Source organism: Poecilia latipinna, unplaced genomic scaffold (genome assembly GCF_001443285.1).
Source record: "Poecilia latipinna isolate Pla-1442-1.1 unplaced genomic scaffold, P_latipinna-1.0 Scaffold2407, whole genome shotgun sequence".
NCBI lineage: Eukaryota > Metazoa > Chordata > Actinopteri > Cyprinodontiformes > Poeciliidae > Poecilia > Poecilia latipinna.
In genome coordinates, this window is record NW_015115023.1 from 29,051 (window position 1) to 47,853 (window position 18,803).

Below are 18,803 nucleotides of genomic sequence, written 5' to 3' on the forward strand. Positions count from 1 at the left end.
AACTTTTTTTATTTGTTTTTTTTGTTTTTTTTGTTTTTTCAGTCATTTAAAAAAAAAAAAAAAAAAAAACAATTTAGAAAAAACTAGCAGCACTTTTACAGCAGGTTATATACTGGATAACTTCATTTACAATGCCCAGTAAACGCATTCACACTCCTTGAACTTAATCACATTTTGTCACATTACAACCACAAACTGAAATACTTTGAGATTTTATGAGGTCACACAAATCTACAGTGTTCAAAGTTATAAAGTGAAGTAAAAGTGAAACCCAGCTCGCAACATTTTTGTGCATTCAGGTTGACACCGATACATGAATACATATAATACCTTTCCATCAGCTGACTGCTCCGCTACTGTGTCATGTTTTCTTTCTATATCACTGATTTATGATGTAAAGGTGATGTTTTTTTTTTTGTTTGTTTTTTGTTTTGTTTTTTTTACAATCCAGATAAGGCATGTAATTTTATTATTTTTTTTCATTGGTGACTGGCACATCATTCCTAAAGAGATTGAAATGTGTGCATGTTCCTTTGCTGGCTGTTCAATTATTGATTTGATGATGATCCAGGTCACCTGGGAGCACTGTCGGTATATAAATTATTCCCACTATAAAAGTTCAGACCTTTCTCCCTTCATTTTTGTTAACAGCCCTTGCCATCGTACTCCTTGTATTTGCCTTTAGGACTATTTCTTTTAAAACCCCTAAATAAAATCCATTGCAATCAAAGATTTAAAAAAAGAGAGAGTCCAGCAGTGTGTAATGTAATCTTAAATGGATGCAGCAGCTCTGTGCAAGTGATTTCCCCTTTTAGACAGAAATCTTAAAAGTGTGGCTTGTGTTTGTATTCAACCTCAATTTACTCTAACACCCTTAAAGAACATCCAAGGAACCAATCGCCTTCAAGAGTCATCATATTAATAAATAGACGTCTATGTCACGTAATCTCAGTGTAAATACAGATGTTCTGCTAAGGCCTGAAAGGTTTGATGAAGAACATTAATGAACACGAATATAAGAAATACATCGAACAAAGCAAAGATAAAGTTTTAGATAGGTTTTGAGAGGGGTTAAGTTCTTAAACAATATCCATAGGCACAAAATGTTAAGTTGCCCACGCACACGTTGAAAGCTTATTTTAGTGGTAGTGAGCACTAACGAGGCATTGTGACGCTCGCCAAAAGGAAAATATACACCAGTTTAGCCAAGTAAAATAGTCCTCCAAGCACCGTGAACAATTTCATCAACTTTATCTGACGTGGCAAGTAGCAAATGAAGCTTCGTTTCAACCACAACAAACGCAAGAATAGATGTGCGCTTCAACACATGGTGATGGGAACTGTCTTCACTCGCTCATATTCTGCCAAACAGCGAGACTAGCCTGCAGCTACAACCGCTAGCATGCTAACTATGTCCCTGCTAAACTGGGGAACTTCGTCCCGGTGTTGAGGGAACGGTCCCTCGCTAACTCAGCACAAAATAACAATGACACATGAAAGTGTTGTGCACGTTAAAATTCCGGGTTGGGTGACAAGATACCGTTGGCCGGACCCATATGAAATGAAAACGGCACATGAAAAATGCAAATATCTTTTTGCGAGCTCACGGTCTAGTTTAGTTTGCTGCAGAAAGCACAACTGCCACAAGCAGGGAGCCTAGCCAAGAAGCTAGCGCTTGCTAACAGGCTAACGCCAAAGCGAGAGAGAGCCTCTCTGTCAGACAGACACACAACCGAGATTGGAGACCTCTCGCTCCGAATCGTGGATTTCACAACGAAAACAACCCGTCTGTTCTCTGCCAGAAGCACAGAGGCGTGTGGCTACTTACGATTTGAAACTTTCCGCCGAGTCCTCACTGTTAAATCCTGTTTATCCCAGCCAGCTCTGACCTTCGCGGTAGTGAAACAACATTTCTGCTGGCTAACTGTGCCGCCATGTTACTCCTGCTCTGCAAACCAATGCTGAGTGTTTATCTGGCTGGTAGCTGCTGCTGCTGCTGCTGCTATCCTCCCCCACACACACACACACGAAACCACATCACGGGGCTCCGAACACAAATCGACTCAGTTACCGCCGGGGGTGGGGGCTCCTGTGCAGTCCCGAGGCGCTTTACCTGTTAGGATTACGGTACTTGCTGTTTGATTAATCAGCATCACTCTGACGACATTTAATCTGCCAGCCGCCGACAGTTTCTTATAGTCACCACTGTACAATATCAACAATGTTTTTTAATGGTTGTGGTGGTTGCAAGGATATACTGAGTATAAAATAACCCCCATACCCCACCACCACCACCCTTGACTGTGGTTCTTCTAGAATAAAAAACCTCATTGTTTAAAGAAGATTGCAACTATTTTACTCAGGCTTACCAAAGCAGTTGTAAATTTTAGGATCATTAACATTTATGCGATGTCGTAAAACTGGCGTTGCATGAGCTGCATCAAACCAAAACGCTTAACGTTGATGTTTATTTTAATTATATCACTGAAATGTTGCGTTTCTTCTGTTAATAATTAACAGTTGCCGAACTAAGTTGTCGTAAAATTTTGGTTGACAGTTCTGTAAGCCGACAGTTCTATAAAGGTTCTCTATTGAACATGTTCTTTACAAGGCCTCCCGATTCTTAACAATAAAAGTGTGTGTGTATATATATGGCTATATATGGCTATTTTGATTTACAGTCTTGGCCAAATATCTATTGACCAAACAAGCGAGCAGGGCTTTTCTGAGCCAAACTTTGTGCAACAGCACCGCCTAGTGGTCTGTTTCCCGTTTGACTCAATCAGTGCTAAGGTCATGTCCTCATTGTGTGAGGTTGAAAAATGTTTTAGTGGGAATTGGGATCAGTCATGAAACTGATAAATAATTTAACTTACTCAAATATGGATTTGTGGCCTAGAATGATGTCCTTTGAAGACATCATTCTAAGATGACAATGATAGCAATAATAGTCATCACATTATTTCCTCTTTATTTTCTAAACCCAGTGGAAATTCCTTGTACTTTATAATTTACAACATAATCTCTATCTTACATTTTACAATTCCCCTGATTTTCTTTTATTTATTTTTTATTTTTTGGTTTTTCCTTAAAAAAGAGCATTTTTGATGTTACACCACAAGTTTTCAATTGCCCTGAGGGCTGTGGAATGGACTGGCCACCCCATAAACTTTAATTTTGGTTGGTCTGAAACCAAGAGGTTTCTCGTACACTGACGCGTTTGAGATTATTGAAACATGGATTTCCGAGCCATTTTCTCCTCCACACAAATCAACATGAATGCTCTTCAAGCATTTTCATGTATCCCATCTGACTCCATGTTATGAGAAACATGGTATTTCTCAACCACAATGCTTCATGGTATACTGAGTTGATTTTTCACTTTGTCTGGCTGAAATCCCTAGACTCAGAAACAAGAGTTTTACTTTCCCCAGTACACAACATCCTGTGCCATTTCCCATTATTTTAGTCATTGTATTTTAACCATCATTGTGCATGCTTATGGATTATTGCGGGGTCTCTGGCGCCTATCTCCAGCAGTCATTGGGTGAGTGACGGGACGGGGTACAACCTCAATGGCTCACCAGGTCACTTTTTCAAATTGTATTACATTAAACTCTTTTCTGGAAATTCTATACACAAACACCCCATTATAATTATGTTCAAAAACGTTTTGAGATTTTTTGCTAGTTTATTAAAAACAAGACAAACCAAGAAATCACATTTGCATTAATATTCACAGCCTTTGCTTTTTTTCACTTTGTTGATCCGCCTTCATTAGCAACTTGCACCTTGTGCTAAGGTTTTGCCACAACCTTGGCACACCCGTCTTTATGGATTTTCACCCATCCTTATTTGCAGCACTTCTCAAGCTCCAACAGGTTGGACAGGAGATGTCTGTGCGGCCGCCTTCAGAAGTTTCTGGGTCTGGTTTGACCTCTCCGGTACATTTCACTGAGAGGTTCTAAAGCCACTCCAATCTTGGTCGTTGTGTTGCCTGGCTGAAAAACAAACTGTCGCTCCAGTCTTGGGTCCAAGAGCAACTGGAGCAGGTTTTCCTCCAGGATGTCTCTGTACATTGCTGCATTCACCTTTTCTTTCTATCCTGCTGCTGATGATGCTGCTACCACCACCTTTCTTCATTGCAGGCAGGCTGCTGTATGCCTTTTAGTCAGGCCAGTGACATACACGTTTGCTGCCTCCGTCTTGAAATAAGAGCTATCCACCGGATGAAAAACCTCACTCATTTGAACTCCTAACGCTAACACATTTATAGAAGCCCTTTCAACTCGTGATTCAATTATATAGAATCAGCATGTGACTATTGGATCTGCTGGTTTTCTATTACTCTACTACACCTGCTATTAAATTACGTGCGACACAGAATTATTTCTACCATAGCAAAATCAGTGATCTGGATACTGATGTTGGATACAATTGATATATATTCTGAGGTACTTTTAGTGCACTAGATCATTGTGGATATGTACTACTCTTGACTGGACTTTGACACATAAAGCAAAAATAAACCAAAGGCTTTCGTTTTAACAAGATCATTTTATTTCTTTACAGGATAAACCCCCCAGGGCAAGTAGAGAGAACCAAACACTGCTGGAGCTTATTGTCGCTCGCTAAAACGGTATGCCTAAAATTAAGAATTCGCTCGTTAGAATACGTTTGTGTTACTTAGGTAACAAAGTCTTGAAAGTACAGCTGATTGGCCTATAATGCTTTGTGGTGTGTAAGTAAAAGGCATATGGTCAGCAGTAGTCAGCCAGTCTTCTTTTGGCACAGTCAGTTCTCAGTAGGGAATGGCAGGGAAGGAGCAAAGGTTTACAACAAAACATATATATTCCTACAGGTAAGATAATCTATGATGGAACAAACACATTAAGAACATTCCACCTTAACATTAAGAGAGGTTGGACAAATCACAAGAACGTTTTTTCTGTCTTTTTTTTTTTTTCCTGATTTGTGTCTCTGTTGGTGCTACAGAATTAAAACCTAAAAAGCACAATGTGTCTAAAACAGTATGATTACAACTGCGGCAACTTTTATAGAAGCTCGGGACAAACATGTTGTGAGTACAAAGCTTTTCACCTACTCCAATAGTCAAATGCTACATTAGTTTACCATTTGTTTTTTTGTTTGTTTTGTTTTTCTTAGCTGGCATTTCTGCAAAATACTGAACCATAAATGTACTCGTTTCATTTGCTTGCTTTTATATCCTCTTATTCCAAGCTTATTCAATGATTTCCTTTCTATCTACAGGTGTCTGTTTATGTCTGATGTGGTAGGAAAAAAAAAAAAAAAAAAAAAAAAGACTAACGTGTGATCTGGGTGAAGGCCGGAGATAACAGGACTTTTATTCAACCTCCAATCTTGGGAATGCAGGAGAAATTCAAAATGGAATTCATCCAAGAGAAGGACAGCGTCAGGATGAGCTGGTTGGTATATAAATACAAGATATGGAGGTGAAAGGAAAGGAATACACGTCATTTCAATAAAGCACTAAATGACCTGAAGTGGGGAAAAAGAAATAAAGTGATCATTCCTGATTTGGTACAATTACAATCTGTACAAAAAAAAAAAATGCCCTCGCCCCCCGCCCTCCCCCCGAAAAAAAAAACAACAACAACAACAATCCACATCAATAGGCACTTCTTAAATAAGGTCTTTTTCCCTCAGTTTATTTGTTGGTTTTTCATTAATACCACGGAAGGAAGATTTGGAGATGAACGTGAGCTGGACGATCGGCAGCAAAAGCAAATCTGAGTGGCCCTGGGAATTCCAGCTGGGAGGTCGGTGCTGAGCGGGAAGGTTGATCCACACATGGGGTCGGGGTTGGGAGGTTTGGAGAGGGGGTGGGGGGGGTCAAGGAGCTGTTGAATCAGCCGGCTGGACAAAACCGAGAAGGCCCTGGGAGACACGGCTCTTTGAGATACGCGGGATGAGGAAGGCTGGCAGGAATGTTTACTTTCTCTTCTCCTCTTTGTGTCTTATGAGGACTTCTCTTTTCTTGATCTCGGTGAATCGGCTCCATGAGAGCTCACGCCGTTTACTCCGTTAGCTGTAAAAAAAAAGAGAGGGAAAAAAAAAAAAAAGGGAGTTAGCTAAAAATATTTTTACACTTTTATTCTCACAGTTTACTTGTAGTTGGGTGTTTCTTGCCCTCCCACCTTTGTCTTTTTTCGACTTGCTCTTAGCAGGAGCCTGTTTCTTTTTCAGCGTCTGAACCTCGGCATGCTCTCTCCATCGCCGCAGCTGGAAGTTGATAAACTTCCACATCATGAAGGCCTGCGTAAGGCAGATGGCTGACAGGACGGTCATCCTAGCAGATTAGAGTAAGAATCAGTTCTCTGAGTGGCAAAACCATTATTCATCTCTTTTTTTTTTTTTTTTTTATGGTCCAATCCTTCTGGCATTCAGCTAACAGAAGTAATTTTGGTAATGCTACCTGATCTAAATTATGAAAAAAAAAAAAGGGAGCAAGAATAAAATTGTTTTATCAACATCGTATGCAAAAACATGTTTTTTCTTTTGTATCATCGGATGTTCTTACCGCACAAAGAAAATGTTGAAATTTCCTGCGGCCAAATCGAAGCCTTGGTTTTCAGCGGTGGAGAGGCCGAAGCCCACGGTGAGGACCGACAGGGACAGGGTAAGCAGCCGTCCGATCACAAACAAGACAGCCCAGATGGTGAATCTAATAACAAAGGAAAAAGGTGGAGATTTTATTTTTAAGCTCACAAAACGTCTTTTCATCCGCATCCACTGATTAGAAAATCCAGAACTCACCCCATTTGTCTGTTCTCGTTGCTGAAGTAGACGAGACGGGAGACGTGGAACAGAAGCTCGACAAAATAATGCAACACCAGCAGGATCAAACCCAGCCGGTTCAAACTGAGAGACACAGCGAGAAGGTTTTTAGAAGCAGAAAAGGTATGACCGATTTCACCCCACGCTCTGACTTTTCCCTTCAGCGGCAGCGCTTACTTCAGAATGTAGGCGCCAGCGATGTGGACCAGGTACAGGAAGATGTACACAAGCTGCCGTGGAATATCCTCCTGAACGGTAAACACAGAGAGGAGGAGGCGGAGTGAGCTCAAAATATTTACGCCAGTGTGGGATCAGCACATTCGTTTCAGCATGAAGAGGATAATTCTTCGAAACAATCCCGCACGGCCCAGGAAGACAAACAGGAAAAAGCTGCGGGGGCCAAACAGCAACACTTACTTTCTTTGCCTTTTGGAAATACAGCTCTGGGAGAGAGTGTAGCCAGTAGCCCATCTGGCAAATGTAGAAGAATTTCATCTGGAATCTGAAAGAGAGCGAGATGCTTTGAAACAACCCCCGCTTTTTTTTTTTTTTTTTTTTTTTTCGCTTTTTGTTTGCGTCTTGACGCTAAATATGGCAACTTACGGCATCAGCGTGTGAGGATAACCCTCCCACAGGGCGATGGGGTTGGACAGGAAGTTTTCCTAAGAACACAAAGCTTTTAAATACAATGTTCAGTCAGAACCACAAGCAAAAAAAAAAAAAAAAAACAATCAAAGGGTGGGCTTACAGATAGAAGGATGTTTGTGCCCCAAGCGAAGGAGAACAAGTAGAAGGCGCTGAGCTGGCCTGACTCATTGAACTTGCTGTGCTTGGTTTTGGAGAAGTGCTTTTTCCGGTTGATTTTCTGCAGAGACACACACACACACACAAAACAGAAAAAAAACAAGATGAGAAATGGCCTAAAGTGAAACAATGCAGAGGTTTAAAAAAAAAAAAAGACACTCCCATAACTTCTCACTTACGTCCAGCACGTACTCCTGGATGATTGCATGCATGATGATGGCCACCAGCATGTAGAAGAAAACGGTTGCCAGGTCCTTGATGCCGTGGTGGAAGTGGTTCACTGCCGTCTCCTCTGGGCCCTCTGAGACACAGACCAGTCATTCAGAGTCGACGCCACGACCACGATTTCAAACTCGCGCTTTCGTCAGCCAAGGTGACTTATTCACATTTAGTATATAGAGACTCTCCTGCATGAGTATTCTTTCATTTTATTACATCACAACCAGAATCCGCGGTGTTTTTTTTTTTTTTTTTAATTAGGATCTTATGTGAGACAAATACACACTCAAAATAAAAAAAAATAAATAAAAATCTTTTGTGTGTGTGAATCTGGTCAGAGATAATGGGAAAATGGATGAAGCCAAATACAGGCCAATCCTGAAAGTCACCCTGTAGGAGGCTGCAAAATGTTCCAGACAAAGACAGAGGTTCACCGTCCAGCAGCGCAACAACTCTAAACACAAACCCAGAGCTATCACGGAATAGAGTATTTTTGTGTGCAAAAATGACCTAGTCAAAGTCCAGATCTGAAAGCAATTGAGAATTTGCAAACTGAGTATCTCCATCAAATCAGACTGACCTTGAGCTACATCTAATAGGCACCTACTCTAAAAGATTGCAGCTGTTAAAGTATTGATTTGGACCAGCTCATCATTAATTCAGGCCAAACTAGATGGTTTTTTTTTTTTTTTTTTTTTTTTTAAATCTTGAAATTTAAGGAACATTTTCGTTACACTTTCATAACCTTGCCCTGCTTTGGCAAAGCACATTGAGGTTTGTGGTTGTCACATGACCCACACACGAAAACGTTCAAAGGTTGCACTTTTTTTTTTTTTTTCCTTGCAACATACATTTAAGTCCCAATCCTAAGTACTGAGACTTGCGGTCAAAAGGATTGGCCCCACACTGAATTCACCTTGGGTGGAGAGTCACAATTTTAATTATCCTAAATCCCAAAGGGCGCCATTAAGATTACAGAGTCTTGACCGCGCAGGATTTCACCATATAGAAAATTAACTACCACTGCTGCAGATGCAGAGAAAACGCAAGTATCTCTCAGCTGACGGGGAAAAAAGCCAGAGAGGCTCTCCTTCATGAAACCACTTAACGTGTTTGCAAGGTAGAAGTGACAAAACAAACAACAACAACAAAAAAAACAACGGCCTTTTGAGATATCCGAGTAAAGATTAATCTAATAAGATATGAGTAGTAAATAAGTAACAGAGAGGGGTCAGTAGAGAGATCCTAGATAAAACTCTTGCCTTTCTGAAAATAAATGGATTCTCTCAACAGTCTACAAAGGTGGCAAAGAAAATGTTAACCTTGAAAGCATCAGGAGACTGAATTGTGTGTGAGGCCTATTTTGCTCCTCAGCCCCGAATTCGTCCGGCACAACCTTGCCACTGGAGAACTTATAAATCAGGCAGACTAAATTTAGCTCTAAATGGAAGAGAGAATTAGAAAATAAAAAAAGAAGAGAAATCTTTAAAATGAGCTCGTCTAAGGCCACCGGAGCAGGCGCTGCTCTGGAATCCAAATCTTCCAGCGAGAAAACACAAAGAAAATCCTGCTTTATAGACTTAAACCAAAAATTGCAACACGTTATAAACCAGTATCGGTTTATGTATACATATCACTTACCATTTGTTGATATGGTCACGTTGTACTGGACAGTAATGAATAATACTGCAAACTTTGAGGTGACCTGTGGATTTAGAAAGAGATGAATAATATGTATTAACAACACAAGGCTGGAGAAGCAAATTGAGTTTTTCTTTATTGTTAAAAAAAACACTTCAGAAAAATATAAAACATGTGGGGAAAAAAAGCAAAAAGTATCGTCTAGAGACTGATGTGGGGAAGAGCCAAGCTGCTGCAGAGTATAGGTAAATTACAGTCACCAGAAAAAGCTGCCAAACCCTAAAGAGTGTGGTTATGAGAACAGCAACTGAGAATTAACTTTATTTAGCAGACCTTAAAAAAGTGGTAGATGCGACTGTAAAGTAAAAATACTTGGGGCATATTATTAATAATGATTCATGTGACGATGGTCAGAAGCAGCGCTGTTGTAAATGCAGACCAATATAAGTAACCTATATTTTTATAGTAGCCCCCTTTTAAAAGCCGTTTATATATATGATCTTGTTATGATCAGTCATGTAATTGCAGCAAAGCCGACACTGAAAAAGTTTCGGTTCATTTCCAGGATGCGATTTGAATTTGCATGCCGGGGGAAAGTGCAAATTAAATGTTTGCCTCAAGTAATGGTACTTCTTTTCATGCTTCACTGAGGAACTTGATATATATGTTCTTATGCAGTTGTGAAGATGTATGTGAAGGAAATTATAACACTGTTGAAAGGTTCAATTTTTAAAATCAAGTCATTTCGAAAATTGAAACTTGTGCCCTAAACTTTTCTGGTGGACAGCTGCACTGGCATTGTCCTGGGCAGATGAGAGGACCAACACCAAGTGATGATAAGGCTCTGGAAATGTCTACTTGAACTTTGTGCCTCTTTACTCTTTTCCTTCCACTAAACTTTCCATCATCATGTGACTTTTAGTGGCTTATCCTCCTGGTGTATAGGATATCTGACAAGTTTTCCCCATGTTTGTGCAGGCCACCATAAGCATTACCAAAAGTTTTTGTTCGACAGTCAGACGTTCTGAGATACTGATTTTTTTTTGGTTTTCATAATGAAAAGTATGAAGCACAAACATTTAAAATATAGCTCCATTTGTGATAAACTTACATAATATTTTTGATTAAAATGACTAAAATTAATGCACTTTTCTAAGACATGCTAATAGCTTCTTTATTTATTAATTGTATTGTTACATGAATTGGTTTTTATTGCTAAATTCTATTCTCCATTTTTGAGTCGGGCATAAAAGTGAAAATTATTCTTCAAAATAAAAGAGCAGCTTAAGCGAAAAATGATTTACCATTAATATTGATAAATATTCGCATCACTGTTAACTAAAAGCAAAGGGGGAATACAATTCAAACAACTTCCGCAATGGGTTAGCGACAGTAAAACACCTTCCAAAGGCTGCTGAAGGTCACGAACTTTATTTTGAAGAACTAAACACCGGAAGTTGTTTTAAACACGTACAGAAGCGGCATCGCTCCTTTCTGGGGATGAAACCGCGATAGATTTAAAGAAACATGTGGTTTAAAGTGGACCTGAATTTAACACATAGGCCATAGTGGACGGTGGTTTGGTCCCCGTCTCTTTTAAGGCACACTTCTGTTCGAAAGGACAACTTTCTGTTTTGGTACGAGCGGGGGATGACAACCCTCTCGACCGCTGTGCGAATGCCACGTAACACTTCTACGCATAAACTAAGCAAACGGGGCTGTTGCAAAATCTTCAAACCGCGGAGCTCGACACTGCGTTTCAAATGTGCAGCGTCTTATTTTCAAACAAGCAGCTCGCATATGTTTTATTTATATATATATTTTTTTATTTTGGTTTTACTCAGACAAATACACGATTAAAAAGCGGGCCTGAAGTGTTTTGAAATACTGATTTGAAGACGGGAAGCAGCCAAACGTTAAAGTGAGCTCTGCTCCCAGGAAAAGCCCTGATATCTACAAAACACGTTTAGATGAACGGACAGGCCCACTAAATGCGAGAGAATAAGAGAGAAGCGGGACCACCGTGCACTGAAAACTTTCGGTCTTTTGGAGGAAGTAGAGAAGAATTGATCAGACAGCCATGTCAGTTGCTACAAGAACAGATGGGGAGGAAGAGATCAGCTTTCTCGTCCACCAACTCTGCGCGATCTACAATTAAAAACAAGCCCCGCTCAACATGTGGACTCACCTCAAACATCAGCCCGAGCAGGAAAACCATAGCAACACAGGAAACAATATCTGCATGGTTCTGGATCACAAACTCGTGGCTCAGCACCGGCGGGTTCTTGTTGGTCTTTTTTCGGATCCCCATGTCGACGCGATTCGTAAAAGTTTCTCTTTGTCCTTCACACAGACGCGATTTTCTGTGCTTTTCTCCCCGACCAGATGGTGTGATCTATCTGAGCTCCCACCGCGTCCTGCATGCACAGGGCCAGGCTGCTGTTGAATGGCGTGTCACTCTTCTGCTGGTAGGAGGGTCCACGGAGAGAGGGAGCCGCTGCGCCTGACCAAAGAGACTCTTTTACGCACAGGAGAGGAAACAGCTGGGGCTCTCTGTCGCTTCCTAGAGGTTTGGAGTAGAAGGAGAGCTGTAGAGATGAATGGTTTCTATATTTGGTACGCCATCATACGGTAAACTGGTCCAACTGGTCCCACACTTAAAACAAGCAAGCATAGATAAACACCTATTTAAACGACGTGTTATATATTTCATTTGAGGTACAATTTTTTTGTTCTCCCCCCCGCGCCCCCCCCCGCCCACTTTTTTTTAAAGTTTTTGTTGCAGAAGCTAACAAAAAGATTTAGTTTTTATAGACTTCTTCAGAGATTCTCACACCAAGGTCACCTTTCCAGGAAGTTATTTAGTCAGTCCAGTCCAGTCCAGAGTGTCATGTTTACAAACCCTCATCGCCTCTGGCGATTAGATGCTGATATGACAGTAAAAGTATGTAAGTATGTGATAAGGATCTCACACATTTCAAGCTAATTGTCAAACAAAAACTTTAGAAACTAGCATAAGCCTGAGGAGAAATTTATTATAAAGATTTTTTTTTTTAAAAAATTGCAATGTTATGGAGATATACTTTTGAATCTGTTGTACAATTTTGACATAATGCTGATGGAATAAAACATAGGAATCCACCGGTTGAATCTGAAACAATTTAGCTGTGTGTGTTCTAAACCCTTATAAAGAGTAGATATGCAGGAAGTAATGCAATGCAAAACCAGGGCCAAGCACAAGCGAACTGACCAGCTGCCTATCGCCCCGAATGTGGAAGTACATGTGTATGTCACGCATACAGCTGGCTCAGTCCTCACAGGACAAATATGAATCAATTTGATTTCCAGTTCTATTTAGGACTTTGTCTAGGCTATTTTAAGACAAGAACACCAATTCTGTGTGTTCAGCTCTGGTTCTATGTTTGAGTTTGGCGATCTATCCAACTCTGTTGCGGACAGTTTCCTTGCACGATTGCCCTGGTCATCTTTCCATCAAGCCAGAGCAGCTTCTCTGTCTCTGACACAGAAAAGCATCCCCACATTGTGATAATGCCACCACCAAATTTTGGAAGGCACAATAAACCGAATCATGGCGTTTACAAAGGAAACAGTGTTTTAGGAAGTTAGAAAGCCACAGTTTATCTAAGCTGCATAGCAGCATGAGGCTTTTAAGTGTCCGTAAGCAGTTGTTCTTCTTCAAGAATTGCATTTTATTTTAAAGCCTATGAGAGTTCACCTTCGGGAAAACTAGACTTACTCTGAAATATGTTCACTTCCTTTAATAATCAGTCATTGTTCATGAGTTACTTTTGCTCTCTGAGCAATGATTAAGCTCATCTTGTTGGTGACGTTTAAACGGACACAGACATGCGAAGGGGAAGTGTAAAGATCACGCTCCCACAACCACCGCACCTTCATAGGAATGACATGTATTATGTAATTACAAATGTCTGCTCCGAGTGTTGATTTGTTTACTGGTTGCCGAGGTGGGGCTTAGCACAGGTTTCAAGGAAATTAAAAAGAAAAAAATGCAGGGAGTGTAATCTCCAGCTGTGATTGTGTGGAGCGCTCTGCCATAGATGTTATGTCTCTGTAAGTTTACTTCTGTTTTTCTTATTTCTTATATGTGTTTAGTCATTGCGAAAGTAACAATTTTGGGGTGTCGTATTGCTTTTCTGTGTGTGTGTGTTAACTGCAGCGTAGCTCGTGATTAAGTTAAGATATACGACTTTCTTTCTAAAAAGGAACGTAATGAAAGTACAACATACGAAGTCAAAAGAAGAAAATATGTTTTAGGGAAGGAAACATTTGCTTATCTTTAGTTAGCTCTGAATTTGCCTCAGTTTTCAATAAAGCTACCAATCGGTCAAGGCAGTATTTTATTTATCCCTGCTCCTCAAGGTAAGTTGTGCTGCGTGTTTTAGGGATGTTTCACTACTTTAACACGCATTGATTTACATTGAATGTAGTTCAGAAAAAGCCTGTTAATCAGCTTTCTACTGAAATCAGGCATGCAAAAGCAGGGAAACATCTAAAACATTTAGATTTAACTATTTAGAGTCCTGAACTTTGTGCTATAATTTGTTTCTCATGTGTGATTAATTGTGCTTTCATTCATATTGAAAGTGCCATATGCCAGTCAGTCTGATAAGATACATATTTTTTAATGACCGATTAACAAACAGGAAGATATAAAATAAGCCGAAAAACATATAAACTGACCAGGATTGCAAGGCATCTGGAATTTTTTGTTTTTGTTGCTAAAATAAGGAAAATAATTGTTTTGCATCATTGTAAATTACAAGTGTTTGTAATCAATTTTACTTGTCTATCTTTTCCAGAGAGATTTTAAAGCCACCTGTGATGATGACACTCGCATGCTACGAAGCTTACCAGAACAGGAACTGAGACCGCTTCTTCGTCCTCGGAACCAAACAGGAGCAGGAGTGCCAACTTTTAAAAGTGATAACAATGGAGCAGTCAGATAAGCAGTTCTCCATTTGGCGGTGGCTCTTAGCTCTGGTGGGACTATTCATGTACCTAGGGGACATTGGCACAGATACTGCACTGGTTTTTACATATTTTCACGAAGAGCACTATGTTTGGAGTGGACTGACTGCACTGTTTATAATCACTGGGCTGACAGTAAACCAGATCTTCAGCTACGCCTGGTTTTTAGAAGATATGCATAAAAATGTCATGGACAGCAAACCAAAGCGATGGTATTTAGTCCTGCACATATTTGGGATGGGAATCCTCCTCAGGTATGTACGCGCCTTAATGTCGTGTATACAGGATTTGCAGGCTGCAAACTGGAATTTCATTAGTGCTCCAGAAAGTGGGCTCTCGAACTGTGTTACCGTCATCTTCACAGCTGCAGAAAAAACTGAATTTATAACATGATGACGGTTTTTTTTATTATTCTGATACTGTTGCCAGGTCTTACCACCTGCTTAAACAAGGATACAAAGAGATTTGGGGACAAGAAACGTCACACAATCAAAGGTCTCAGAATGGATATCTGAAGAAAGGTTATGAGGAGGGGTCCAGTAAACTGTTCAGCGACACTGCCGATCTGAGCATGTTGAAGCTTTTCGAGACTTTCCTGGAGAGCGCGCCTCAGCTTCTTTTACAGCTGTACGTACATCAAAACCATGAGGAGTGGTCGGTCTTACAGTGTGAGTAGACAACAAAGCTCTTTCTTAACTTCAGATGTTTTCAGATTGATCACTTTTAGTTGCCTTTTTCTTGCAGATATGTCTATGGTCTTCTCTTTCTTTAATCTGGCATGGTCTTTGGTGGACTATCGGATCTGCTTGCGCAAATCTCTTCCCCAGAGCCGGGAACTGCCCTCAGCCCTCCCCACAACTGTCTACCTGCTCTACAAGCTCTTCACCATCACTAGTCTCATTCTCAGCTACAGCCTCCTCCTCATCCTCAGCGTCTACAGCACAGTAGGCTTTACTTCCCTCTGGCTGCTGGGAACAATAAGGGCCCACCATCTTAAAACCAACTTCTGCAGTTCAGGAGTCCTTGAGCTGCTGTACCGTGGCGTCATCGGCGCCGTTCTGGTTTTTACCTTTTTTAACGTTAAAGGACAAGACACCAAACGGGACATGACCGTCTATTACTTTTTTTGGACCGTTATTAATTTCTCAACTCCTTTATTGATGTTCTTTTTAAAGCCAGAGTTGAAGACAATTACAATTTTCTTGGTGGTTAGTGGTGTAATCTATGGCGGTTCATTGCTGGGGCTGATTTTGCTGGTGTTATATTATCGCTTCCTGCACTCTAAACAGGAAGCGAAAAAACAGTATGATGAGGTGGATGGATTGGAAAACGTGGACGGGCAGGAAAAGGAGACGACACCTTCAACAAGGAGGACAAGGGAATTCATAAAACCTTGACAGAGGTTTTTTCCCACCATATCATAAAGAAGGGCACTCCACATCATAATGCAGCCACCGCCATGTATTATTGTTACATTTCATGTTTTAGTTGTGTTCAGACTTGTTTCCATGTCTCAAATCAAGAAATATGTGAAAAGGCGTGAAAGGAACCAAAAAAAAGCAAGGACGAGGCAGTGTAGAGTACAACTGAAAGTTGTTGAGGTTTGAAGATTTTAGGTGTGATTTGGGGGAGTTTACAAATCAGCACACAATAAGATTTCCACCCAAAGAAGTCTGCAGAAATGTTGTCAATTTTCAGTTGTTTAGAGATTTAACCGGCATTCTATGCAGGGATTTAAAAGCTCTCTTCCTGAAATTCACCGCAGTGGAAAACGACCACTTGTGGACACCACCCGTCATGCCACTCAAACTCAAACTACAGACAGTTTCCCCATGACATGTTCTTTGATCCTTCAAAGTTATTTCAAGTTAGTGCTACTGAAGGTGCATTAAGATACCAATACACAGCAGAACCCTGGTATTTGCAAAGTTACAGTGATGCTTTCAGAGGCTCACATTAAGAGTGCGAGCTGAGCAAGCTGTGTGGCTTTTATACTTGAGATGTACTTTGCTGCAGTATTCTCTGAAAATGATCCCTCATAGAGGGTTTATATAGACGCCAGTGCAGATGAACCTACTCTGCAAGATCACCCTCCAAATTGTACAGTTTGAGTGAAAGGTGCTGCTCGCTAAAATAGGTGCTGAGGTACAAAAATTCAGAGGTGCAAAACAGCACTCAAGGCCAACTCGACTATAAGCCCAGCTTTAGGAACCAGCAGTCCATGAATAACTAAAATCCATGAATTCTTGAGACCCTCTCAGAACAGGCTTATAATTGAATTTCTTAATGCACATCAATATGCAATAGTGGGAACTGTCTCAGCACTACCGCAGGAGCAAGCATCCATGGCCTTTCCTGTTTTCGCTCCTGGGCATACAGCCAATCAGTACCAAAGAACATAAACTGGTGCTCCTGGTTTGGTTGCTTTGTAATCACCAGCCAATAGTGTGCCAACTGGCATTGCACCCAAGTATTTCAGCTTTCAATTGTCATCTTCATTTAAAAATCTTAGATTTGCTCAATGAAAATGTCAGCAAATAGGGAGGTTTTCCACAAATAGTAGGGAGTTATGTTACACCTTCACCTGTTGTGAAAGCTTGAATGGCTTTTGTACTCTTGAAAAAAAATGTAAACTCAGACTGTTTTGGTAGGGAAAAGACGCGTTTTTGTTTAATCCCAGTTTTCTCTTGTTTATGTGCTTGTTGGGATATTTTTATATCCCAACAATACTAAGCAGAATACTAAGAAAGTATTCTGCTTTCTTAGGATTATGTAAGTTAAACTTTTAATTTCTTTTAGGGTTGTGGTCTTTGTTATGTTGGCATGAGGTCTCCCTGAAGTGAAACATAAAAGTCTGCACAGAAAAGAGCTAAAATTTGGGAGACAATGAATATCATCTTGTCTCCTCATTCACTCTATAGATTTATGTTAGTCCCATAAGTCCACTTAGACCAACTAGGGGACGTACCACCTTCACCAGGGACAATGGCCTTAAACATAGACCCAGAGCTACACTGAAACAGTTTAGATTAAAAAAAAATTATTAAACTGCACATTTCAGACCTACAAAAATGGCAATACTTCAAAATTAATATCCACTGATACTCTGCATCCAACTTGACAGAAATTGAGCTATTTTGAGCTAAATATGCAGACCAAACGGCTCAGATTTTTAACTAAAAATATTTTGAAAAGGATCAGAGTTAGGTGCTCTTACTGTGTTGCCCTTTCTCATAAGATCCCAATAGAAAGAATTGACACATGTGGTTGCAATGTCATGAAATGTAAAAAAAAAAAAAAAAAAGTTTGAGTTTGGATTAATTTGCAAGACACATGCACTCGCTACAAATGTCTTTCAAATAAATAATTTTTACATTTTTGGGGGGGATTTTAAAATGTTTATGTTTTGTTTCTATTCTACATTGTGAGTCCTTATTTACAGGACAGTCTTATCAAAGGTTTGTTCTATCAAATAGCAGCAGCAACGCTGGGATCCATACTACCTGGAGGTGTTTATGTTCTTTTCTGAACTGCTGTATTATCAACACAAGATGGCGCCATTATCACAATGGATTTTTTCCGAATATGCAACGACATCGAATCCAGTTATTCCAGTTTCTTTCTGACTTTGAGTTACCAGCTGTACCTATTATGCCTTTTAGAGTGCAACATTTCTCACGGCTTTTGATTCATGGTGTCATTTCCTGTTTTCTGCTATGGTTTTCGTACCACATATTAGAATAAAGTTGATTGATAGTCATTCATTCATTCTGAAACAAAATGTTAGGCATATTTAGGCTTCGACCACACTCATCTCATTGACCTTCAATTAATCTTTAACTATCCACTAATCTTCTGCAATCGTTATCTTTGCAAAATGAAAGGATGGACATTTCTCTCCTTCTTTCTGAGGATTCTGGAGACGGTGTGGTCACGGATGAACAATGAAGAGAAAATAAACCAGAACTAATTTTATTTTGACTACTAGCAATATATCGTCTTGCCCGGAAACGAAAGGTGTGATTTATTTATTTTTTTTGTCATCCAAGGTAGGATAAGATAATATGCTGGGGGGGTTGTTGTGGGGCGGGGACATGGTGTGTCCTCTAAAAAGCTGATGGTTGTGGGCTCTCAAATGAGCACAGCCATCCTCCCTTCTTTTAATTCAGCCAAGCTCAGAGCTTTCTGAGCTGTTTATGCCAAGGGACCCCTTGAACCTTTCCTTTGTTGGTTGCTTTTTGTCTGAAACACTCCATAAAATTCAAACTCCAACAAATTTAACTGAGGAAGTTTTGTTTAAGAGGAAATGA

The 18,803-nt window shown here is 40.2% G+C and overlaps 2 protein-coding genes across 3 annotated transcripts; one reads left to right on the forward strand and one right to left on the reverse strand.

Moving 5' to 3' along the window:
* Nucleotides 1-4,953: 4,953 nt before the first annotated feature.
* On the reverse strand, nucleotides 4,954-12,057 carry tram1 (translocation associated membrane protein 1). Its single transcript, XM_015019310.1, has 11 exons — nucleotides 11,672-12,057; nucleotides 9,484-9,547; nucleotides 7,803-7,924; nucleotides 7,568-7,684; nucleotides 7,423-7,481; nucleotides 7,237-7,321; nucleotides 6,997-7,067; nucleotides 6,799-6,903; nucleotides 6,563-6,706; nucleotides 6,180-6,331; nucleotides 4,954-6,070 (listed from the first exon to the last, which is right to left on the reverse strand). The coding sequence occupies exons 1-11, from the start codon at nucleotides 11,792-11,794 to the stop codon at nucleotides 6,000-6,002; spliced, it is 1,113 nt and encodes a 370-aa protein (XP_014874796.1). The 5' UTR covers nucleotides 11,795-12,057; the 3' UTR covers nucleotides 4,954-5,999.
* Nucleotides 12,058-12,247: 190 nt separating this feature from the next.
* On the forward strand, nucleotides 12,248-17,206 carry xkr9 (XK, Kell blood group complex subunit-related family, member 9). Of its 2 annotated transcripts, XM_015019309.1 has the most exons (4): nucleotides 12,248-13,575; nucleotides 14,325-14,747; nucleotides 14,923-15,161; nucleotides 15,238-17,206. In XM_015019309.1, exons 2-4 carry the CDS (start codon nucleotides 14,455-14,457, stop codon nucleotides 15,888-15,890), a joined length of 1,185 nt encoding a protein of 394 aa, XP_014874795.1. In that variant the 5' UTR covers nucleotides 12,248-13,575; nucleotides 14,325-14,454; the 3' UTR covers nucleotides 15,891-17,206. The 2 variants fall into 2 exon arrangements, with proteins under 2 accessions (XP_014874795.1, XP_014874794.1); XM_015019308.1 differs by having other exon boundaries at nucleotides 12,248-14,747.
* Nucleotides 17,207-18,803: the final 1,597 nt, after the last annotated feature.

Excerpts from the sequence above, each read along its gene's own strand:
- tram1 (XM_015019310.1), bottom strand. The coding sequence starts at position 11,794 with ATGGGGATCCGAAAAAAGACCAACAAGAACCCGCCGGTGCTGAGCCAC. Across the intron at positions 7,322-7,422 it reads TATCCTCACACGCTGATGCC|ATTCCAGATGAAATTCTTCT; the intron begins GTAAGTTGCCAT and ends GCTCTCTTTCAG. Across the intron at positions 6,904-6,996 it reads GCTGGCGCCTACATTCTGAA|TTTGAACCGGCTGGGTTTGA; the intron begins GTAAGCGCTGCC and ends TGTGTCTCTCAG.
- xkr9 (XM_015019308.1), top strand. The coding sequence starts at position 14,455 with ATGGAGCAGTCAGATAAGCAGTTCTCCATTTGGCGGTGGCTCTTAGCT. Across the intron at positions 14,748-14,922 it reads GGGATGGGAATCCTCCTCAG|GTCTTACCACCTGCTTAAAC; the intron begins GTATGTACGCGC and ends TACTGTTGCCAG. Across the intron at positions 15,162-15,237 it reads GGAGTGGTCGGTCTTACAGT|ATATGTCTATGGTCTTCTCT; the intron begins GTGAGTAGACAA and ends TTTTTCTTGCAG.